Source organism: Choloepus didactylus, chromosome 5, assembly GCF_015220235.1.
Source record: "Choloepus didactylus isolate mChoDid1 chromosome 5, mChoDid1.pri, whole genome shotgun sequence".
Taxonomy (NCBI): domain Eukaryota; kingdom Metazoa; phylum Chordata; class Mammalia; order Pilosa; family Megalonychidae; genus Choloepus; species Choloepus didactylus.
In genome coordinates this window covers 123,559,637-123,585,463 of record NC_051311.1, presented here as the reverse complement: position 1 = coordinate 123,585,463, position 25,827 = coordinate 123,559,637, and the positions used below count along the sequence as shown (strand labels likewise).

Sequence of the window (25,827 nt, the reverse complement as noted above, 5' to 3'; positions counted from 1 at the left end):
TGCATCAATTATTATTAGGTTCTGAAACATAACAGAGAAATAACAAAAACAAGACACAAACTAAGAACAACTGCTGTATAGACATGATAACCATTTTCCTAAGTCTAGAATTGGGGCTAATAAGACAGCCCCACATTTTCATCAGGACTTGGATGCCTATCTTTTTGTTTCCCATTGGCCGTCTGTGTCTTCTTCAAAGTCACATGTGATCCAGGATGGCATCTGGGCTCTCGTCTTCAAATCCCATGGCAGCTGGAGGTGGTGGGGTGGAAGCTCTCACCTTCCATTTTGGGAGCATACCTTGAATTACCCTACAATGCTTCCAATTGTATCTCATCAGACAAAACATGGACATGCATTTTTTTTTCTACTTAGAATATTTATTTATCTTCCTACATAACAACCACTCAAAAAGTTATACCTTCTTAAAACTCTTCTAAAAAAATTGAAATATTTCATTTTTCAAGTAGCAGCAGCAGCTACCGAGATACAGGTATGATGGGAGAGGGGTAGTCTTTCAAAGTGACCATTTGCCCAGAGTACTTTTACTAAAAAAATGGAGAATATGAGTATTGAAAGTTCTGTGCCACTAAGATGCTGCTTCTTATTTCAGGGCTAGGACTTAACATAGGAGTTGTTCATTTTTAGCTTGTTAAAATTGAACGTGACGAGGCAGTGTTACAAGTCTTTGGCCTGCAAGTCTGTGAATGCTGTCTTTGGTCTCCTAGCACCCAAATTTGTTCTGCTGGATTGGCCTTCTTTTTATATTAGCAAAAGTTAGCAGGGTTTTAAAGCCCTTTGATTGTGAAAACAAATGCCAGATGTTCCTGGAGCCTTGACATTTCTGGTGTAACACCACTAAATGTTCCCTTAACACCAGAGCCTCAGGGGTGCAGGATGTTTCATCACGTATCAATCCCCCAAAACATGGGTTACATTAGGTTAGGGATTTTGTATGTTATCATCATTATCAAAGGAGTGCTATTCCACAGTGCCTGATAACTTACAAAGAAATACCCAAAGTTCCAGATGTCTTATTTTTATGTAATCTCACTTCATAAAGGGATCTGTGGGGAAAAGAGCATGAGTTGATTTTATTATTGCTGTATTTCCATACCATATATATTACTTCTGTCAATTGTGGAGTATTAGCATTCTTCTAAATTTTCCTTTATCTAATTTCTTTTCTATCATTCCATTCCATTTGGTCTATTTCTCCATCTACCCAGCCCTCAAAATGACATCTAGATTTTTATATTTAATTTTGAGATATTCTACAGACTATAGTCTACTCTAGTGGGATATGTATGTTTGTGGTAGCATATAGCTTAGAACATAATAGTTCTGCAACACAGTATTGACTTTTATTTGATAACTTATAATGATGCTTTTAATTATCCTAATATATAAATATCTCTGAAAGGCATTCCAGAACATTGCAATAACATTTTTCAAATGAATTCCAAATATTGGAGCCAGTATGCATTTATATATAATCTCACACAATGCTAAACAAAATGTTGACTGTTGGGAGAAAGGGAAGATCATCCTAGTAAGTATTTGGGTTCAGATTTAGTGCTTTGCTAAAAAAAACCTTTATTTACCTTGAGAGTCTCACGTCTATTTAAATTGAGGAGTAACAATTTAAATCAAGTGCAAAGATCAACTAAAATCTGCATCTGTTAGCAGTACTCTATTTGTGTAAAAACTTCAGGAGTTCTGTCTGTGATTCTGTAACAGGATGAGAAAGGAATTGAAATCTAGACTTAGATATGAGTGTTTTTTGGTGTTTCTCCACTTTTGTTTTAATGGGGGAAAGAGACATCACAAGCTAGTAACACGATGGCTTTAACGCAGAAGGATCCTTATATACATTAATTGACTGCAGTTACTGGAGTTTTGGCTCATCCATCCCATCTTCCAAGGGTATTAGAGACAAATTATGAATGAGGGACCTTGTCCTTTTCCACAAAGGAAAGTAAAACACAAGACACATGATAGATGTAATAAGAACTAGTTGGATAAGATCACAGAAATTAAGAATAGCTTACTCAACATTCTCATTTAGGAAATGTGAAGATTTTAACCTTTTCCCAGTGTCTATACTCATTAGAAAAAAAATCCATTCCATTTAGGAATTGGAGAAAAATATGTCGGTAGAATATTTTTACTTATATGAGTTAAACAAACAGGAGAGATGGAAATGATATGGTGAAATGATTATTTTTAATTGTCTGATAAAATATTTAAGGGGACTTTCTAGGAGAGAAATAACATTGCAGTAAAGATACTTTGAATCTACTTTTTCCAAGTATATTGATCTAAAACTTTTCAACATAACATTTAAAGGGCTCCATTAGCTGCATATTTTGTTACTAAGATATTTAAAAAAATTTTTTTTTGTCAAATGGTATTTAGATAGAAGCTATGTAGAGAGACCTTGAATAGGAATAGTTATATTTCAAATAGCCTATGTATTATCATTAAAGTCAGGTAAAAAAAATACAAGCGTTCTCCCTTACCATCTGTTCTGGTTTGCTAATGCTACCATTACGCAAAATACCCAAAATGGATTGGCTTTTATAAAGGGGGTATATTTTGTTACAAAGTTACGGTCTTAAGGTCATAAAGTGTCCAAGTTAAGGAATCAACAACAGTTACCTTCATTGGAGAAAGGCCACTGGCATCCGGAAAACCTCTGTTAGCTAGGTAGGCACATGGCTGGCATCCGCTTTCTTCCAGGTTGCGTTTCAAAATGACCTTCTCCAAATGTTGCTCTAGGGGTGTTTTGTCCTCTCTTAGCTTCTCCAGAGCAAAAGTTTGCTTTCAACCGCTGTCTTCAAACTATCTCTCATCTGCAGCACCTCTCTCAGCTCCTGCGCATTCTTCAAAGTGTCCCTCTTGGCTGTAGCAATAGTCTGGGCCTATGCGGCTCTTTTTAAAGTACTCTAGTGATCTAATAAACACCCACCCTGAATGGACAAGGTAACACCTACATGGAAATTATCCAATCAAATGTTTCACTCACAGTTGATTGAGTCACATCTCCATGGAAACACTCAGTCAAAGGATTCCAATCTAATCAACAATAAATACATCTGTCTCCACAAGCCTGCATCAAAGAATATGACATTTTGGGGGACATAATACAAACTGTCACACCATCCTAAAACAACTCTACCCCAACCAATACAGTTGTATCACCTTACCCACTTCATTGTTTTTTCATGGCACAGTCACTACTAAGTATGTATGTAATTATTTGTTTGTTGTTTGTCTATTCTTCCACTAGAATATAAGCTCCATTAGGTCAGGCACTTTGTATTATTCAACAGAGCAGTGACTAGTGACAGAAGAAACACTTGGTCTGTTGGAAGCATATGGTCAATTCTTGTTAATTGAAGAGGAGACCAGTATTGAATGGACTGCTGTTTAGCAAATAGGCTTGATTGACTGGCTCTCTGCTCCCCAAGCAGGGAAAGAAAGCATTGAGATGAGATTGTATAGAGACAGACTGCTAGGCAGAAAGGGACATAACATACCCAAAGCTCTGTGTAAGAGTCTTCTACAAAAGCAGGACTCTATAATTTGACCTCTTTTCTTTGCTTGTGATCTTTTTTTTCCCTCTATATTTTGCTTCATTCTGGCTGGTTCTCTTACTGTCCCACAAATTGTACCATTTATTTTCATCTCATTAGTCTGGCAAATGTTATTCCCTCTTGCTGGACACCTTTCCTTCTGCCCTATACCTAGCTAAGCCTACCTCTTTTTACAGAGAAGTACTCAGTTGGTAGAGGTACTCAAACAAATATAGTCAAAACACAGGGTTTAACTGAGTTACTAACTCTGTGTGTATGTTTGTATATAGGTAAACACATGCACACAAACACATACATGTATTTATTTTATCCTTCACATGACAGAAAGAGATACCCAGATCTTGAATTTATTAATTGTCATTTCATGATTTAGAAATAACGAGGGGCCTATGCATTGCTAGGGTACCAGGAGGATGTGTATGTAAATATTCAGTGATTTATAACAGGAATTGTCTCACCCAATGGTGGGGGCTGACAAGTCCAAATTCCATAGAGCCAGCCGCAAGCTGGAGATGCCAGTAAAGGTGAAGTTGAGTTCCCGAGGGGAAATTGGCTGACTAAAGCAGATAAGAAATTTTTTCTGACTTCTGACATCCTTAGTTCTGGTTTTTAGGACTCCCAACTGATTGAATGAGGAGACTCCCCACATTGCTGAGGGCAGTCTCTTTTGTTGATTGTAAATGCCATCAGCTGTAGATGCAATCAGCTGATTGTAGATGTAAATCTATCTACTGATGTACCCTCACAAAAACCATCAGGCCAGTGTTTGCTTGGCCAAAAACTGGACACCATAACTTAGCCAAGTTGACACATGAAACTTACCATCACTGCCTGCGTCATATATAATATGCATAATAATTTGTTCATATACTTAACTTTTCTTCTAGATCACTCCTGTTCCTGGTACTCATCCACTTTTAGTTTTTGTGAACCCAAAAAGTGGTGGGAAGCAAGGAGAACGGTATGTTTTTAAATAGTATTTATATTCTATATCATACATATATAAAAAGATAAACTAGAATTGTGATACACAATTACTTAAAAACACACATGCACCTGCTAATTTTTATGTGAAATGAAAGATGCTAAAATCCATATGTAATGTGTTCATATGATTTCTCTTTTTTTAATACTGAAAATTTTAATATAATGACCTTTATAAATATTTTAGTTCTCATAGCTCAAATATGTGAATTCTCTCCACCCCAACAATCACCCAAAGCCCTTAACAAAGAATTTTGCATGCAACAAGGCTCCATAAATACTGTTGAATGAAAACTGGTTCTCTAAATGGTCAAAAAGTTTACTTCAGGTAAACCACAACCCAGTTGCAAGGAGCAGAATTTATATCCAGCTTCTAGGCAAAATACTATACAAAGATTTTCTGCATGTGCATTTTGGAGAACATGATGCCATATTTCCTGGAGAAATATACTGTATCTAATCTGAATAATAATGAACTATATTATCAAGTACTTCAGTATTCAAGCTTACAATGCAAAATTTCATTTTTGTATTGAGTTAATGGTTAAATCAAAATATTTAATAAATGTCTGAAAATTACTCCATGAAAAACTAAATCTTGTGTCCTCCTAAAGAAGAGACTTACAAATAAAAATGCAGTTGTACCTGCCTTAATGCTTTCTTGAAGTCTGCTAATCCCAACTGAAAAATAAGCAAACAGTCTCAGAGTTAGCAAACAATGGGATGAAAGCAATTACACAAAGAGCATGAGGGTAAAACAGAAATTTTCTTTGTGGCTCATCAAATTAGTTAACATTTTCCCATGAATAATGGAGTTTTGAAAAGTAATTTCTTCTCCTACCTTTTAACTTTCTTGTTTATCTCAGTAAAATAAAGGATTTTTCTTCATTTTTCAATCCGCACAATATTTCTGCATAAAGGGGTATTTTTTTTCCTTTTCATCAACATAAAATTTTATTTTTACTATGCTAAATATTATAGAAATAGTTTAAATAGTGGATTAATAATTTAAAATATTTAAAGTGCTTTATTATGAGTTGCCTCACTAGTAGAAATATAAAATAGTAATTTAATAATAATAGGGATATTATTTTTTCTCCTTTACTATCCATGGTCTTTAGGCTATATATATTACTGGTGTTTTGGAAAAAAGAAAACTCTTTACAAAGAATTAAATAAAACTTAAATTTATGTTGGAAATCAGAAACAAATGAAGTCTTAAGAGAAAAAAAGAAAAAATATATTTTCATAGGAAAAAAATCATCTCAAATTAAGATACCATTAATTCTGTAGAATGACTCTAAACTGAATACTGCCTTCCCCTTCTCCCTATTATATGAATAATTTTCTGTAATTTTTTTTGAAATATATAGAGATGCACTAAAATCACAAGAGAATTAAACTTAATGGGAGGAGGGGAGCATAGCATAGGTTAAAACTCCTAATGCATACCCATTTATGTTTGTCCTTATACACTGACAGAGATTATTTGAAGTCAAATGAAATGTAAATGTATTTCTAAAGAGATCTATTTTGTGTGCAAACATAAATTGGCCTTCATGCATAAGAGCCACCTTTGACAAACAATGGATTCCATTTAGGTTTTTCCTTTTCAAGTATTTTGGCTTCTCTTGACTCTAATACGTTAGATAAGTGACAAAAGGTCACATAATTATATGTTTATATGTATTTTTATATGTAATTCCCATACCAGTCAACAGTTGTAAAAGCATTCACGAATCATTCATTCAAATAGCAACCACCAGTCAAATCCAAATCTACCAGGTGCTGGGAAGAAAAAGGACACAGTCATCCAGGAAGGTAGCCGGTAAACAGATATATTTTAATATGGCACGTTAAGTGTTAAACTAGAAATATTTAAAATAAAGGTGCTTTGGAATTCAGGGGAAGAATTAAATATCTCTGAAGACTGAGAAGTTTTTGGTAAAGAAGAATCATTGGAGATGTTTGCCGAAAGAAGAAAGGAGAAACCATGTGTTTAGGAAAAGGCATACCTTCCTGAAGGAACCAGGAGTTCTCCAAAGATAAATTTGAAAGCAAAGGAGGGGAAAGATAAGTGTGGCCATGTGGTGAAGCTATTTGGATTTTATATTATACATGAATTAATACTAGCAGAAACTTGTAATCATGAAAAGAATATAATGGTATCTGTGGTGGTTTGAAGCTGTATGTACTCTAGAAAAACATGTGCTTAAATTCAGTCTATTTCTATGGGTGTGAATCCATTGTAAGTAGGACCTTTTGATGAGGCTACTTTAGTTAAGACGTGGTTAGCTACTTTTAGTTAAGACGTGGATTAATCAGACTGAGTCTTAATCCTATTACTAGAGTCCTTTATAAGTGGAATGAAATTCACACAGACAGGGAGAGAAAGCCACAGGAAGCAAGAGGCTGAAATGAAACTTAGAAGAAAAGGAAGAGACTAGAACTTACTGCCATGTGCCTTGCCATGTGACAGAGTAACCAAGGATCACTGGCAGCCAGTTCCAGATGTGACAGTCCTTGAGGAGAAAGCATTGACTTGGTAATACCTCAACTTGGACATTTTCCCAGCCTCTAGACCATGAGCGAATGAATTCCCACTGTTTAAACTGAACCATTTCATGGTATTTGCTTGAGCAGCCTAGGAAATTAAACATACAGTGGTACCAGGAGAGTGGGGAGCTGCTAATGCAAATATTAAAAATGTGGAAACACCTTGTTATTGGGTAATGTTTACAGGATAGAAAATATTGTGAGCTGCTTAATAGAAAAGGCCTAGATTGCTCTGAAGAGATTGATCTTACAAATATGGATGCTAAAAGGACTTCTGATGAGGCCTTAGGAGAAAATGATGAGTGTGTTGTTGCAAACTGGAGGAAAGGTCATCTTTGTTTTAAAGTTGCAGATAACTTGGTAAAATTGAGATCTGATGTCAGATGGAAGGCAGAACTTAAAAGTGATCAACTTGGATATTTAGCTGAAGAGATTTCCAAACTAAGCATGGAAAGTGCAGTCTGGTTTCTCCTTGCAGCTTATAGTAAAAAGTGAGAGGAAAGCGATAATCTGAGACCTGAACTCCTTGGGACATAGAAACTAAAAATTGATGGTTTGGAAAATTCTGAGTTTCTGGAAAATGAGTCCCTAGAGAATAGTGTTCCTGGTGAGGGTTTAACTGAATGTGGAACCATTTCATTCCTCAGCCATTTCAGAGAAAGTCAGGATTGGAAATGCAGTTATGCAGGAAAGATCAACAGAAGCTTCTGTTGTCTTATGGTTTGCACTGCTGTGAACTACATACAAGATTTTTGTGTAATTTGTATAAATGGAACCATTGCCAGCCTTGACTAAAAGGAACAGAGAAGAGACAAATTGAAGGGAAAAATCACCTTAAGGATAGAACCATGGAAGCTGAGGTCTGGACAGAAGATATCTCCTTGAGTCAAGACAAAGGGCCCACCCATGTTTGTGGAAGGTGTGAGTCTATCCCAGTGCTTAGAGAGGGTGGGCCTTCCTCCCTGTTGTTCAGGATGACTGTTGCCACACTCTGAGGGGTCAGAGCCTGTTCCAAGAGGATTTCATAGAGTCTGGCTGCTACCACAATAATCAGAGTGGGGTAGAACTTGTGCCCTGGTATACATGAAGAGCATGGCTACCATCTCTCTACTTGGAGAGGGTGGAGCCTTCACCCCAGTGACTGGGGACATCATGGCTATTGAGCAAGCAATTAGAAGGGATAGGACTGCCACTCCATTAGGCCTGGAGGACAAAACATTGTTCTTTAGATGACTCTCAGGCCTTGAAATCTAATGGAGCCTGCCCTACTGGGTTTCTGAGTTGTTTGGCGCCCATGATCCCTATTTTCCTTCCAGTTTCTCCCTATGGGAATGAGAATGTTTATCCTATGCCTGTCTCTCCATTGAATATCAGAAACAGTTAATTTGTTCTCCAGGTTTCACAGGTCCACAGATGGAAGGGAATCAGTCATGAGGACAGACAACACCCGTAAATGATTTTGATTAGATGCTGTGCTAAGCAATGTTTCTGAAATGATATAAGGCTTTTGGATATTGTGATGAAGTGAATGCTTTTTCCATGTAGAAAGAATGTGTTTTGGGGATCCAGAGGGTGGAATGTGGTGGTTTGAAGCTGTACATAACCCCAGAAAAACATGTTATTAAGTTTGATCCATTCCTGTGGGTGTGAACCCATTGTGAGTAGGACCTTTCAATGAGGTTACTTTCGATGAGCTGTGGCCCCGCCCAATCAGGATGGCTCTTAATCCTATTACTGGAGACCTTTATAAGTGGAATGAAATTCAGACAGACAGAGAGAAAGTCACAAGAAGCAAGAGGCTAAAATGGAACCCAGAGGAAAAGGAAGAGACCAGGACTCACCGCCATGTGCTTGCCATGTGACAGAGGAACCAAAGATCACTGGCAGCCAGCCACAAAGTGCCACAGTCCTTGGGAAGAAAGCATTGACTTGATGATGCCTTGATTTGGACATTTTCCCTGCTTCAAAACTGTGAGCAAATATATTCTGTTGTTTAAGCTGATCCATTTCATGGTATTTGCTTGAGCAGCCTAGGTATTTAAGCAGCAGTATAGAAGAGGGCCGGATAGACAAGAATTTTATAGAGCTGGTAGAGAACTTGAATGCCTAAACTAAGGCAAAGAGAATGGGATGACCAGGTTTGACAGCCATTCGTTGGAAGGCACAGGATTGTTCACTAATCAGATTCAGATTTTGAGAATGACCCCAATAGGTTTCCTGAGACACTATGTGATATAGTTAATCAAGATCTAGAATGTGCTGGTTACTGCAGGTTTGATGGGGTGATACGAACAGTTATTATAGAGTGAATGTGTAGATTTTGTCAGTAAATATAACAAGAATGTGTTTGTAAAGTATATAGTAGTATTTTCACATGTATATATAAACTTATTTTTTAAAACTAAATATATCCCTTCACTTTTAATGTTTTGTATAAGCATTCCAACCCTGTATGAATGTGTGTATCTTTGGAAATATTTTTGTTGCATTTGTTATACAAAGACTGACTTCTTTCAGGAAAAAAAATGAATTACTAAATATACTGCTGTTGAGCTGTTTTAGCAGTCTTACGAGCTGACTGATAAAGATTATTGTCATGGAATATCTAGGCCTGATAAGGTCATAAGCTTTACTCATACACACACATTAAAGTACACAATCCCATAGGAGACAAGGATCAATTGAGAGGAGATATTTAAACTATTTAATACTGATATATTTTAAAAAATTCTTTATTTGAAATCTAGTTAGTTAGCTAAATAATGCCCAAAAGGGCAACAGAGACTCTTCTAAGAACACATGCATATTAAGAATGCAGACATCCACATTGCTAATTTATAAGCTATACTGTCTTTATAATGGCTGCTAAGCCCCCTTTTTTAAAGAACCATAAGCTTTTATTGGACCATTATGATTCTACTACTAAAATGCAAAATGTATCAATGTATTCAATTACAAGCATTTATATTTTTATAAATTTAATGGATGTTACTTATTTAAAATTATTGGGTACCACTACATTTTAGTTTTCTTTCTTCCTATTCTCACCTTTATAGAATTTACAGAAAATTCCAGTATCTACTAAATCCTCGTCAAGTTTACAGTCTTGCTGGAAATGGACCAATGCCAGGGTAAGTCCAAGGATAATATCATTACCATTAACTCATTTAATACTGCCTAATTAAATAAACAGCCTGATATATCTGTAACTAGTGGGATTTGAATTCAGCAGTCAGGATGGTATTAAAAACCATGAATATCAACTACATTAGCAAAACCAAAGCAGATTCTGTTGTTCAAAATAGCTAATAATCTGTTATAAGCATATTTTCCTCCCTTCTAAACATCATGAAAGAATGTTATTAACACACACACAGACACACACACACACACACATAACAGCCCAGTGATTAAACTTCTAAATCACATGTTTGATAAACCACATTCCTTTCTTTCACTTGCTAAATATAGCGTATAGCAGTGCAACAGAGTAAAAAGAAAGCTAGTTAGAGAGTAGAAATCATAAGATTATCTTTTTATTTACTATTTATTAAATCAATTAAATATCACTCTCTTATTCTTCATTGCTAATAGGTAAGATGTAGTGAAATGAAATTATTTTTTAGCATAAGTTGTACACTTTGAATAAGTCACAAATACACACTGAAATAAATTGTCGTTAATTTGGCCTAGCTAACTAGGCCACTAATCTCTTTTCTTTCTACCAACATGAGAGTAAATATTAGGCCAGGTGAGGTGAAGAGAAGCTCTATAAACCTTATACAAGCTTCTTTAAAAAAAAAAAAGTATGATTTTAAAAAGTGTTCTAGGTAGTTCTTAGAAACTTCATAAGAAACCAAGGATTAAAATTGTCCATATTTTTTAAAAACTCAGAATAAGATTTACTGAATTCATGCCCTACATTAAATAAAAGTAAATAAAATACAATTAATTAGTACAGCTTCCCACATTTATATTTATCTCTTTGGTCTATTCCCTCCCGCTCTCTGGGGCCAGTTCCCAAACGCTGAGCAGTGATCTATGGATCACACTTAAAATAGGCTATTTATATGCCCTTACTGTAGAAGGCAGGCTCACTGCAGAAATTTAATTCAGGGCACTTAGTCAAACTCCAGACTCCAGCCAGAATCCAAAGGATCCCAACCAGATTACTGGCTAGGTGAGCCCCATGCAGAGAATTCTAATCTAGACAAGGCCAAGCAAAACACAGAAGCTCAGTCAGGATGGCTCTTTTTCTTGCCCTGGCCCCTTCAAAAGGAGGTAGCTCTCATTTTGTGGGATGAAGGACTCATACCTTCCAAAGGCTAGCCATTCCAGGTGCCTGGAGGTCTACCCCAAGCTATGTAAATGCAGGATTTGCTTGTATTTAATGTTTAAATGTAGTGCTTATTGGCTTTGCTGTAAAAACTTAACCTCTGTTTGCCTTCATTTTCTTGGTTGTAAAATTGGGTTAGTAGTATTTGTCTTACAGGATGGTTTGAAGTTAAATGAAATGATCCCAGTGAGGCCTATAAGAATGTGCTTACCACATAGCATGTGCTCAATAAATGTTAGTTATTATCAGTACTATTCATAGGATATAATAATTGATAATTGACCACTTTGTGGCTCTATACAAATATATCACAGTAACATTGATTTTAGCACTCTTTTTTTCATTTCATTTTCTTTTCTACTACTCTTTGAAAAGGTACTATGTATATCCTTTCACTCTTTCCATTGTAGACACCCTATTATCTTCTATTTTATTTTGATATATTGGAAAAATGAAAGTGATATATGCATTTGTAAAAAAATTCCCACTGTTCTGAGTATTTTTTAGAAAAAAGCATTACTCTACCTACTTATAAGCACTACTGTTCCACAGGAACTCCCATTGAGAATTGTTTGGGTATATCCTCATGGAACTTACTTTTTTCTACAAATATATATCTAATGTATTCTTATGTACACATGCATATATATATGTTGATAGGTAGGTAGATAGATATGAGTATATGTTTTTAACATAATTTGAAGTATAATTTTTATATTGCTCTGCAACATGCTTTTTTATACTAAAAGGCATACATTGAGGGACATTGTTTAATTTCAGTATGTCAATCAGCTTCATTATTTTTAAGAGCTGAAAAGCATTCCATAGTTTTGTTAGCTATCCCATTATTTATGAACATTTAGATGACTTGTATATTAAACATTTATTTATCAATTTATTGATGTATTTTTAAAGCATGTTCAAATAATTTCATAAAATTGGTTGCGATAGGTAGAAATGCTTGAATGAGGACATTTTTATTTTTAATTTTGTCAGGTTTTGCCAAATTGCTATCTAAAAAGTTAGTTTCATGGATTATACACCCAGCAACAATGTATAGCACCACACCTCCTTGAAAATGATCTTCAGTAATGTTTATATTTGTTTTATATGATAGGTGAACATATATTCTTGTCATTTTTGTTTGTCATTGATCAATTATAAAGTTAAAAATGGTATCAATTAGATGTACTATTCTATAAGCAATAGAACTGGACAATGGCTAATTATACAAAATTCACTTTATTGGAAAAAATATGAGGTTGGTCACAGAATTAAATGAAAAATAAAGAACTATATTTTGGGGGAAAAAACCGAAACAAAACATAAATTAAGACAGTTGGAGGAAGCAGAGTAGCTGGAATTAGAGGATGCAGACCCTGGGACATATTGTTCAGAGGAACTGATTCCAGTTGCTTTTAGTGTTCTCTCTCATTTTTCTGCCAGAGATTCATATCCCAGAGAGAGGCATGACATCAGTCTGTCTCACTTCCCATGCCACACCCTTCACTAGTTCTTGAGGGACCATCTTGACTGACAGTCATATCAAAACTGCATCCAAATGGTTTGTTTCCTCAAAGCCAAATGAAGATATGATAACCTGAGGGTAAAAGATTGAATTTTTGGTGGAAAAACACAACAGATGTCTAACATAATCCATCCATTGGGCTATCAAACATCCCTTCTTTTCAGAACATAAAAGTTGAAAAAAAATACACCACCCAACATATTGCTACTATTAAACACACAACTGAAAACATACTCTACCTCCTACAAAGTAGACAACCCAAAGTCTTATATAGTTGCTATATCCAGCTTCAAGTCCTGGTTCTCTGGAAACATCCCTGAGGATGAATATTTTTAATCTATTTTTCTTTTTTGTTTCAATATACAGAGAAGAGAGGAGAAAAACAAATTTAACAACAAATATGAATGTAACTAAATGGTATTTTTAACAATAAGTAGAATGAAATGCAAGTAATGTCTATAGTCTTGGTTGCAAACGGTAACTGGAACTTAAAAGAATTTTCCTGCACAAATTAGGTCATTTTGCTGATGCCTCAGTCTGTATCTCAACTGTTCTGGAATTTTTAACCAGAAGAGTGACCTAAATCTTTTTATCTGATGGCTGTGAAACATCACTAATATTTTTTTTTGGTATATTATTCTCTTGTTTTCCTTTATTAATGTTACTAAATGCCAATTTTAGGTCTATTTTCTCAATTTTTTCCAGCACTCCTCACAGATACTTAATTTTATTGCATAGCCTTTCACTCTAGGTAATAAGAGTATCCATATTAATTTTTTGTACAATGAACTGTGGGCAGAAGGAGATTTGCTACACTTTCTTTTCCTTTGTCACAGTAACTGGCAATAATCCAGATATTGGTTAATTCATTGGCTTGGATCGTAGAATGAAGATAGGGAGGAGGGAGCCCTGCTGACCAGTGATCTCCACAGAAACACCATGCCACTGAGTTTTGGGATTGTTTATTACTATATGTAACCTATCCCACAGTGATTAAATCAATGATATGAATAGAAATCCTATTAGCACTCCCTATTCCCATTGTACACCTGCAAACCTCTTTCCTCTTGGTAATCAGAATCAATTACACCAGTAAAGTCATATCTTTTTACTTGTTTATTTGGTGGTGTAAAGAGCCTCAAAATGTCCAAGTGGCAGTTTTAGTTTCTACTTCAAGGAAAATTTTGTTGTCTCATTTGGCAATGTTCCTCTTTTAGTGTTAAAATCTATAAACCAGAATAAATCTTAATTTAAAAAAAAATACATGACAAATACTGACTTGAAAAAAAAAAAAAAGTATGACTCAAATGATTAAGGTTGAAGACATAGTTTTGGAAAAATTCCCCATTGAGGATGCAACCTCCATCAAAGTCTCCCCTGATTGATGATGCAAACTTAATCAAAGGCTCAATATATACTCTGTGACTTAGACTGTAAGGAACTTATATGTTACATCCAGCTGTAACTGGAGAGACTGGAGTTCCCAGGCTTGGTAATAAATCTATTTATTATTACTTTTAAACTTACTCCTTTTACCTTAAGTGTTCCTTTAGTAAATATATGTAGCAAGTCAAAAAAAATCTATAAACCAAAAGAGCTCAAAATTAAGGGAATGGGGAACAAAATATCTGAAAGTGAGCATTAAATGCAGTTGTTAAGTTTCATCACCTAACTTTATCCTTTAGTCACAGAAACATGTATTCTGAGACGGGTAAAAAAGCACAGTGAGATTCAAAGCACAACTTTTAGATAGCACACCATTTAAGTGTTCCCCTGGCTGAGTGACTGATGTTCTGTTTAATCAACTTCTTCTTCCTGATAAAACATATTTAAAGGCTGTTAAATCCCAAGAGGATAATAACCCTTTGACTTTCTTCCTTTTCCATGAAAGGAATTCCTGGGAAGGAGACAGCAATAAGTCAGATGCTGTGATATTGTATGTATCAGTCATATTTCTCCACCAAAACAGAGCCAACAGAATATATGCATATTTGTATATAGATATTAAGAGATTTATTATAAGAATTGGCTCATGTGACTGTGAAGTATGGACTTCATAGGGCAGATTGCAGGCTGGAAACTCCAGTAAAGGTGGTATTGATGTTGAAGTCCTCAGTGTGAATTCTTCTGGGGAACTTGGCAGGCTGGAATTTCCTGAAAAGTTCAATGTTGAAGTCTTGAGACTCGAAGTCTTGAATTTCTGAAATTTTTCTGACCCTCAGTTCTGCTGTTGAGACCTCATGTTAAGATAAGACCCACCCACATTATGGAGGATAATCTCTTTTATTTAAAGTTAACTGATTGTGGATGCTAAACCCACCTACGAAATACCACCACAGTTATAACTAGGCCAGTATTTGACTATCATTTGGATACCTTAACCTAACCATGTTGACACATGAAATTAAGCATTGCGGTGTATGAGGCATTCAGTAAGTCCACTGTTATGCTCATTGACAAAGACATAATGAGAAGGAAAAGCAAATTCAAATGCTAGAACACATGCCTAGTTCAGTGAAGATAAATTCCATTTATACCACAGTTCCATTATAGAAAAATCCAGTGAATTTAGGCTGCCCCTAGGTAGCTGGCTGGGACCTTCAAGGTATAGAAGTATATTGGGATTCACTAACTGGTTCCTTTCAATTGAACTGAGCTCTCTTGAGTTAGCAGCCATGATCTTGTTGAATTCAAATTGATGTTCTTCATCTCTTTCATAACCTCCACTTCTGTCAATATAGATATGAGCCTATCATATACTCACTGGAAACAATTAAAGCAGAATGGTCGCTGGCCTTCATTTGGGGCATTTATAGTCCCCACTATACATACTTTCTAAGAAATTCACTTACATAATTTTTCCTTTTTCGGTAGTTCTCCAGTCTTGTTCCTTCCAAGTCCTTCATGTAAAACGTTATTACCCTCCTCTGTTGAATTGGTGTCTTTCCTAAACTTGGGACATCTCTCTATCCAGAACAGGTGGGAAACATACTCTATTGTTTGAAATACTGCCCACTGATAAAATGGCATTTGCTTCTGAGAATTACTCCAAAGTACGGTTGCAATGCCTCAGTAGTACACTTCCAGCTGGCCCTGGTACATCATGGAGAGGCATTGGTAAACCAGGCCATGGTTTTTTCATCCTTAAAAATTTGGAATAAAGAAATCCTTATGAGAATATAGGTCTGAGTTTAGAGGAGGATTCTGTAACCAGAATCAGAATACTGAAGACTGGACCCAGGCATTTGAGTTTCTTAAGAACTTCACAGGTGATTATGTGCAGGCACCATTGAGAACCATGGACTTAGTAGATCAATTGCTGTGTAACAGATGCTATAGGCTAAACTGTTACGTTCATTTGTAAAAACAGCTACAATGGAAGTAACTTTCCAATTAAATTTAAAATAATCAACTGTCAGTTCTTAGACAACTATCAGTGTTTTGCAGTACCATCTTTGCAGGTTGCCACATCTGAATGAATCAACAACCCATTTTGATCTTTGTGTCACCCTGCTAATGATTTACCCACCAGGGAGAAAGTGTCTCATTGGCCTAGATTTCCTCACCTTCCTATCCAGTTTTTTGGGTCAATTTAAGGTTACCTTGTTTGATAGACTGTTGCTGACAGGGCGACGCAGGAATGAGACACGGACACAAAGCTAAGAATTAAGGGAGCAGAGGGCCCACTTGCATCTCGTGCTAAGTGGACGACAATGCAGCTTTGCTCCAGCTATTTATTTCAGAAGATCAGGTGTATATGCTAAAGGTGCTCAGGTGGGGGAGAGCCCACCAGATACTTACGTTTACATCAGGTGTATTTACATCAGGTGCATACAATCTAGGTTTAAGTCAATGGTAGTCACAAGACACACATCTTTACAGGGCAGGCCTGCATGGCATTCTATGCAGGCCTGCGGCTCAGCATTCCAAACCACCACCCCAGATATGCCTCAGGCAACATGGAAGACTCAGTTCCCCACAATAGACCCACTAAAACTTTATTCAGTGGCATGATGTCTCACAATCAAATAAGGTAAAAGCAACAGATGTTCCAGACAAGCATCTTTTCTTAACATGGACTAAACTTTTGTATTTCTTAAGTAAACTGTGTGCTCTTTTGTTTGCTCATTTTCCTGTCTGATGTATTTGTCTTCATGTTCATTTTAAGATCCATTTATATAACATTAACCTCATCATTGTGTTTGTTTGTCCTTGGTATTTTCCATCTATTCCACATAAAAATTTCAATTTTTCATATGGCCCTATCTGCCAATTCTGTGCTGAATCATTTCTAAATTGTATATAAAATCTTAAATTTTATATACCTTTTCTCAAGCCAAGATTAAAGAAATATTTGCATTTGTCTTATTTTAATATTTTTACATTTGTTTTAAATTTTTTACCTTTAATCTTTGAAGAGTGCATTTTTTCCTAAAGATATGTTGACATACATCGGATGAGTTAGACGTTGAACATATTTTCCTTTAGATTGATAGCTAGTTGTGCCAACGAAAGCTCTTCATTAATTCCGCCACTGATTGTGAAGTAGTTCATCATAAGATAAAATTTGTGCATAAGGTATATCTGCTCTTTACTTTGTTTCATTGATCTATTTGTTGATTCTAATGACAGATTCACTGTTTGATATATCATAATTCCCTAAATATTTTCTCAAAATTTAGTGACATTTATTGTCCCCAATGTGTTTGTCAACTTAGAAAAATGAGTTTCAATGGAATCACATTAAATTTCCAGTTCATTTTTATCTCTATGAGAACATTTTTATCTCTATGAGAACATTTTTCTCTCTGATACCAATACCCTCACTGAGTCCCAGTGGCAGATCTGCACTTTATTTAGACAGCTGTTCTTTTGTCATTATCTTGGAGGTAAATGCCACCAGTAGCTGATGGAGAGGCCTGGGTAAACCAGGCTGCAAATTAGTAAACCTGCTACTGCAAACCAGTAGCTGCTCTGAGTGGGGACTGTGGCCAGGCTATAGTGTAACCCTTTTCTTAATCTCGTGGCTGACTTGGAAACCTGCTGTAACTCCTCCCATCTCTGTTTCTAACTATACTGCCCCTGATTGTGGGTCTGGTGTGAAAATGTCCTTTCTTGCTGGTGCCTTTTCAATATATTGCTTTGTAAATTATTCTGTAGGATCTCTGTACTAATCTAATACCTCATGTGATTTATAGAGTTGAATTTCTGGTTTATTTCCTAGTTTTCTTATGCTACATAGATTTTCTTTTATCTTTATGTATTTTGTTTGCCACCTTGAACCTGCAGTTATTCATTCTTTTAATCTATTTTCTTTTTCCCCATTTTTCCTTATTACCACACTAAATTATTTTCTTCTTTTCATATGTATCCTTTCTCTATTTTTTTTTCCTTTTCTAACACCTGGATTATTAGAGCAGAAGCTCTTCTTACGAATAGAGGTTATGCTAATCCTTAGTGTGAATTTTCTATCGAAGTTCAAAAATCTGGGCATTTCCCTTTTTATATTCAACTGTTTTTGAGACAGGAATGGTTGCCTATCTGTTTATTTCCATTATATTTTCTTATATAAATTCTCACTCTGATCCTGATTATTCTGTTTAAACATGTCTGCAACTAGAGTCTGAGTTATAAAAGTTGATTTCTTCCTGATGGCACAAGTTGTAATATAACTGAATGAATTATTTGGAGGTGTTAATCAGTTTTAAGTATGTAATAATTAGTTGGAAGATGAAATATATAATATACATTGCTCTTTGGTTTCCATAGAATGAAAAGCTATTCCTTCAGAAAATTAAATTAAATATTTGCATTTCTAGCTCTTATACCAAGTGCAAATGTTAATGTGACTTATGAAAAGTTAATATTAAGCTTTCTGTATACTGTGACGTTGTTCACTTCTGATGCTAAGCTTCATGAAAGTACTGATGGTTTAGTCTCTTACTTTCTCTAGAAAATTTAAGAAAACAAAAACAAGCATTTATTGAATTGAAGTAAAATAAAAGATAAAACTTTTTATTTATTTAAATTATTTTCCAGATTGTTCGGCATGATTAGGTATACTGAATTACGTGTGAGAAAATTACTTTATAGAAATATTTGTTTTCAACTACTCAAACTAAATGCAAACATATTTTATAATTTTTAAAACAAAATATGACAGGGAACCTACAGATTAAAATATTCCAAGTATCATACATATTTCCACAGTGAAGCCTTGGAATATATGCTTCTTTTAATATAAATGTGTGACTCAGAATATACATAGCAGATTCCATGGATTTTATTATTCTTGATCTAAAATATCATGTATTTAAAAAAAATTCCAGCATATTTTATTTAAATAAAAACCCTTTTGAATCAGAGTTTATAGCCTGTTACATATGTCTCTTGTTGTGTCAGAATGCTGAACAAAATCCTCAAAGGGATAAGAAAATGGGCATAAAAATTCAACCCAGCACTTCCTCGAATTTTCTGGGGAGGGAGGGCATTGATTTTTCTAAAAATGAGGCACCCTACTATTCCTTCAATCCTTATGATTAATTATAAAATACAATGCAGACAATTCTGCAAGCCCCCTCCCTATTTAAATGTGTGAGTATAATTCTGTCTCTGTCTTGATCACTAGAGGGATAGAGTCTGAAAATCTATTTATGCTTCTACATTAAAGTTTAACAGGTTAATAAAAGCGATAAAAAACATAACATGCTGCCATAGTTCTCAAAGTCACATGAAATTTGCCTGCTTTGCACAAGAATTGCACCATTTTGAATATTACAGCTCTGTGGGCACTTTTCTACACCTGTCAACAAAAGCATTATGACTTTAATGACATTGAAAAGCTGAACTTTTATTATTAATCTCACAGTGAAAGGAATAATAGTTGGTTGAACAGCAGTTAAACTAGGGATTCAAGTGTCATTTATCCAAATTCCCTGAACACCCTAAAAATAGAACTGTTTCTCCTAAATAGACTGTTGGAAATGACCAATTCTGTATACTTCCTTTAAACTGGTGTTGATTTTTTTTAAATCCACTTTTCTAATTATTTTAATATCTCCATGCTATTACTTAAGCTTGCCCAACAAGCTTCCTGACACAACTTTACCGCCAGCCACAGTCAGTTAAATGACAATAGCTTACTGTGAGTAAAAGTAAGAAAACTCACAGTAGATGATTATATCAGAATTCTTTAAGAATGATAAGGTACTAACCTAGTCCTATAATTTAATTAGAAAAAATAACAATGGACAGAGTTGTCCACACCCAAATAGGACAGCAGTGCACAGCAAAGGTGAGGGAGCAAGCCATGTGGTCATCTCCTAGAAGAGCATTCAAGGCATATGAAGGAGCAAGAGTAGAAGCAGATGGGGGATATTTGGCATATACAGGAAATGTCAACATGGAGGTCAGGATGGCTGGAGCAGACTAGAGTGTAGTAGCATATTAGAAAGATAATGAGAGGCAAGAACACAGGGTCTTATAATTACTGTGACCTTAGTAATTAGGTTTACCCAGGACTGTTCTGATTTATTCCTGGTGTTCCAGTATCATTTAGCTTTTACCCAGGAATTTTAGTGTTTTTAATTTAAACATTACTATTGATGGGTGCTTTATAATAAACTGTAATGTTTGGCAGATCTTTAAGTTATACTTCCAGTTTCTGCCATGGTGTCTTCTCTACTCATATGTAAGACACATGTTCAATGAGCAAAATTCTCATTTTAACATATAATTAATATATCTAAAGGATAACCAGAAAAAAAAAAATCTCTTTTCCCAATCCTTTCCAGACAAAAGACAAGTAGCACTTCTTTTCAAGAACAGTGTACAGAGAGTTTAAAGATAAAATTAAATGTGCATTGAAAAGAGCTGCTAAGGATAGTTAACTCCTTCCCATCTCATAGAGTGTTGGAGAAGTTTTGGATGCTGCCTCCATTGGCCAACTGATACACCCATTGTGCTGGTCCATTTTGCTGTAGGCTGTGCATCACCTCACGCTGTGAGATGCAAGGGGTCACCAATGTACAAATCAACAATGCCAATAGAGATTGTGGGAAATCATAGGTTAAGTATATGTGAAATATATATGAGAAATAGAGGATGAGCAGTCCTACTGATAGTTTATGGTGAGTAATTTAAATATTGTACTTCATTGTTTTTTTTCAGTAAACATATAATTTGCATGTATGAACATTTATTTATGATATTTTGCAAAACATTTTTTTAATTTTACAGTTAACCTTTTTAGCAAAAGTTAGTCCAAAAAATGAAAGTGCTTGTTAAATGAAAAAATAAGTACTGGATTTTTGTTTCTTAAAAAGGTTTGATGAGAATATATAACATGTGAAGTATTTTTTCAAATTTACCTGCTCTAGTGATACCACTGACCTTATGGAAATCAGAAAACATAAATATGATGAAGAAGCAACAGTACCTGCTTCAACATTAATAATAGTTCATACTCTGCTGGGGGCAATGCTTTAAACTGCAGAAAGTGTCTTTGCATGTTATGTTTTAAAGCATGCCTTTCCGTTTAGTTCAAATAACCTCTAAATTAATGTTTGTTTTCAATTCCAGTATTTCTTACATATGTAAAAAGAAAAGTGATAACTATTAATGGTTTCAATCCATTAGGAGGAGAACATTAAAAAGATCAAGTAATGCCCATTTTATATCAGAGTGATCAAAATGTTTTAAACAGAAAATAAGTGTATTACAATAATGATTTGAGTTTGTCCAATTCATGGAATCCAAGTAAAGATTTTAGAAGGTTGAAGATGAAAGATTAGATATTATTGATAATGCTATGATGCTATCATAAATTCAATTAAGTAGTTCAGTAGCAATGATAAAATTATTTATTTCTGTGGTGATAATTTGAATGAAAATTTTAGTGGAGCACATCATTATGGCAAAAACATATTAAGAAACCTATAAATCAAATATGTCCTTTGAATTGGCTGTGGTACACACAGAAATCATAACTACATTCAAAGACATTAATATTTTCCTAATTAAAACAAAAGCTGTACTTGTTAAGTTGTATGCACACACACACACACACACACTTGTGCAAATTATTCTTCTACTGATTCTATAGTGACAAAGGAATCTTCTGAAAAAAAAGGAAGGCTCGATTAGGTTACTCAAATAATGAATCCTATAAAATCTTTCTAGACACACTACTCTAGCTGTCATTTTCCATAGTATGCTCTGCTCTTCCATTTTAAAACTCTACAACTCAAGAAGCATGACAGTTTAAAGAATAGAAATCTGCAACCTGAATTACATCATTGTATAACAGCTGATGTTCATATTCAAGAAAAGTTTAACCTTATCAGTATACTCAGAAAATGCAGATAATTGAATTAGGAATAGAATACATTTAAGGAAACTCACATCCCAAAGTTTTAAAATAATAAATAATTTTGTGTCTGAGAGAGGGAGGTTTAATTATGTACATCATTTCCGAAAACATGCCAGATATCTGTTGAATTCATATCATCTTCCCAAATTCAACTATTATTTATAATAAATTTATGTATCTCATCTTGATGAATCATTTTCTACCATTAGTGATCTTTATGCCTGTTTGCAAGATTCAGTATAATTAAGGCACAACAGTTGACCTGATGGTCTATGCCTGGTATTGGATCATAGTAATGGTGTGTGCTCAGAAACAGATGTACATGAAGCTAATGAAGCTCAAAATTCAGTGTCCCTCATTTGCAAAAACCCCTTTCAAGGCCCCAGGATGGATCTTAGCAAAGTATTCATATGATCTTATATACTTTTGTTGATTTTTTTTAAATGAGATGTTTTAACTGCAATTAGTTAAGTCCTCTCTCTCCAATCCAAATTCTCTTCCCTCATACTCTCCCTTCTGGCTGGTGGCATTGGATTGGCCATGACCATTTGAGGTCTGGCTAAGAGGAGTTGAGTTGGCACTACATGTTGTTGAACTTCACGGGATACGTTTATGTGATTCATAGACATTTTGAGTTATGGTTGCTACTGCCAATCCTCCTAGTGTAGAAAGAGCTTCCAGGAATACTCCTGTCAACCACTGTCACCTCATAGTGTTGTGACCCAAAACTGCAGGGCCAAAGACTGAATCATGGTAAGTAGTAAGACACTTGAGGGAGAGGACTCTCTCTTGCTTTTGAATCTGTGGAATCTAGCTCAGTTCCTACTACACAGTTAATCAATATATATGAGATAAGTGAATGAATTCAGATGCTATATCATTTATAAAGTCCCTTTTCTAAATATATGAATTTTCCATTAAGTGTAGCTCTCTTTCTTGGGCATGTACAGCTTTCTTTTGTACTTGATACTCAGTGAAGTGATTTTTCTTCTCCATAGTAAAAATACCTCCTTTTTCACAGTCTAAATGAACCCAGTATAATGGTATGATGCATATAGACTAAAAACTCATCCTAATTATTCATAATAAATATCATTAGGATAACAGAATATATTTAAAAAATCTGCCAAGCAAACCTGAGCACCCTAATCCCTTCTGCTGCCACATTTTAGGTATTAATTTTAGACCTTGACCTTTAGACCATGATGATAACCTCTATGCCTTCCCATTGACAGTAGTAAGAATGAGTTCTTCCAATTTAACTTCTTTGAAATGTGTGTGTGTGCATGTGTGTGTGTAATTTCTGGTTGAATTTAAACTCTTTATCTTATTTTTCAGTTCAGCCTCAATCTTGACTTTAGAATTGTCAGTCCTACTTATGTAATTGCCATGTACCTTAAAATATGAATGCAATTAATATTTTAATTGCATTTCAAAATATGTTAGTACATGCATAATATATACTTATATACTGATCACTTTCAGGGGTAGAGAAACATGTAGCATGATCATTAACTTGACTGCACATCTGTAGCAGTAAATATAGTATGTAAACATTGAGTTCAAGATGGAAATTATTAAGAATTGGCATTCTAGATGATAAACATGGTTTCAAATAACAAGACCTGAAAATATAGCAAGGCAATTGTGAAAATATTTAAACTTGTAACTTGAAGAATAATAGGTAACTGTGTATATGCCATTATGAATATGAATTGAGTTTCATAATGATATATAAGTATGCTTGCATCTCACTTGAAATGCTTAAATCAGAATGCAGACCTTTCTTAAGGCAAACTCTTAAAGTAAACTTTTTCTAAACAAAGAGAAGGAAAAGGAAGAGGAGGAATATTGGTGGCATATGATAAAGTTATATTTGATCCTTCAACCTTGTGTTTCTCTAATGCAAAGGGATATGAATAAGTATAAATGAATATTCACTATACATTGTTATGCTAACAATATTTATGAGTCTCATTGGCTTCCTCTAAGTATCAAAGAATATCATTTTATAACTTATAAAGTATAAACATGTATAATTTTTAATAGCTATACATTTATCTACTTCTCAATGTTCAATCTGATTTCTAAGACATTACATACAAATTATATGTAAATGGAAGGTCATTTATTTCCTTTGGAAGAATAAAATGTGAGGCTGTAATCAAAAGAAATATCCATAAATTGTCATTTAAGAAATCTGATTGTAAGATACTTTTCCAGATTAGAAATCAGTAGAGTGGCTTTCCATTCTTTCTTCAAAGGTTTTCCCAGTGTACTTTTTAAATACTGTTGTCAGACACAAATGAAAATGATCTAACTGTTCTATATGTTTGATCAGTTTCATTTAATGAAAATGGAAAGTGGGCTTCTGAAATCTTAGATGAACTTATTTCAATTTTAGTAGTTTTAAGTATCACAGAATTATTGCCCATTCTTTTCAAAGGAGTGCTCTAGTGGCTGCTGAGCAAATGTGATAAGAAGGCATCTTACACAGAGCTACTAAATACATACCTTGAAATAGTATCTCTTCAAATGTTCTTATCATGGATAAACAGAAAAATCTCTAGGAGAACCAATTTTATAATGACTACATTGAAAACTCAAGATTAAACTGCTTCATAAATCATTTTGTTTTAATTTCAAAGCACTTCCGTAACTACAGCATAAATAAATTCAGGGGCCATGCATCATTATTGCATTGTAAAATATTTAAACTTACTAATTCAAGTAAACCCTTTGAAGTTGATAGGTGAAAAAGCGTAGTACACAGTACTAACGTTTCCACAAGGGGACAAGTTTCCAGACACCCCGTTTCCTCACTCCGCCCTATTGGAGGCATGACATGATGTGAGAGCCTCATGTCTGCTGGTCTTTGAGCCTTAATTGGCATAAGTCAATTCCATGAACAGCCCTGCATTTTATCTCCTGCAAATCCCTTGGACCAGCTTGTCCATGATCAGAGCTGTGTTTTCCTTTGCACTATGTCCAATGCTGTAAACAGAGCTCCATAGTGCCCACCACCTACAGTTTTATATCAACAGTAGGAGAACACCCCTCACTGTCCAATCCAGATTTACATGTCATAAAAGTTTTCTTTCTGACTATTCTTCCAGAACACTGGGGATTGGAGGGGATGATATTTAACACATGTACTGTTTTTAGTGAGGGGAAAAGATAATTAAATTAGTCATATCCTAAGGATATTGTAGTATACTTTACCTACATTATTTTGTTTATTCCTGAGAGCAGTCCAATGAAGCAGGTGGTGTTAATTCCATTATAAGACAAGGAAACTGAAGCTTAGCATGATTAAATATTTTCCAAGTCCACTCTATAATATGATGAGTGAATGAATGAAGGAATGTCTGGATCTCCAGGGAAAACTGCATGGATTGAATGGATTAAAAGGTTGAGATAAAGAGAGGTCACATCTTCAACCCACTTAACAATC

General features: G+C 34.8%; 1 protein-coding gene across 8 annotated transcripts in view; it reads left to right on the top strand.

Moving 5' to 3' along the window:
• The window catches only part of DGKB (diacylglycerol kinase beta), a 748,227-nt gene that overhangs the window by 282,603 nt on the left and 439,797 nt on the right, over positions 1–25,827 (top strand). For all 8 annotated transcript variants that reach the window (XM_037836813.1, XM_037836819.1, XM_037836816.1 and 5 more), the window contains 2 exons: positions 4,487–4,560; positions 10,196–10,270. In XM_037836813.1, coding sequence (XP_037692741.1) covers positions 4,487–4,560; positions 10,196–10,270 — 149 coding nt within the window. The remainder of the gene's footprint in view (positions 1–4,486; positions 4,561–10,195; positions 10,271–25,827) is intronic.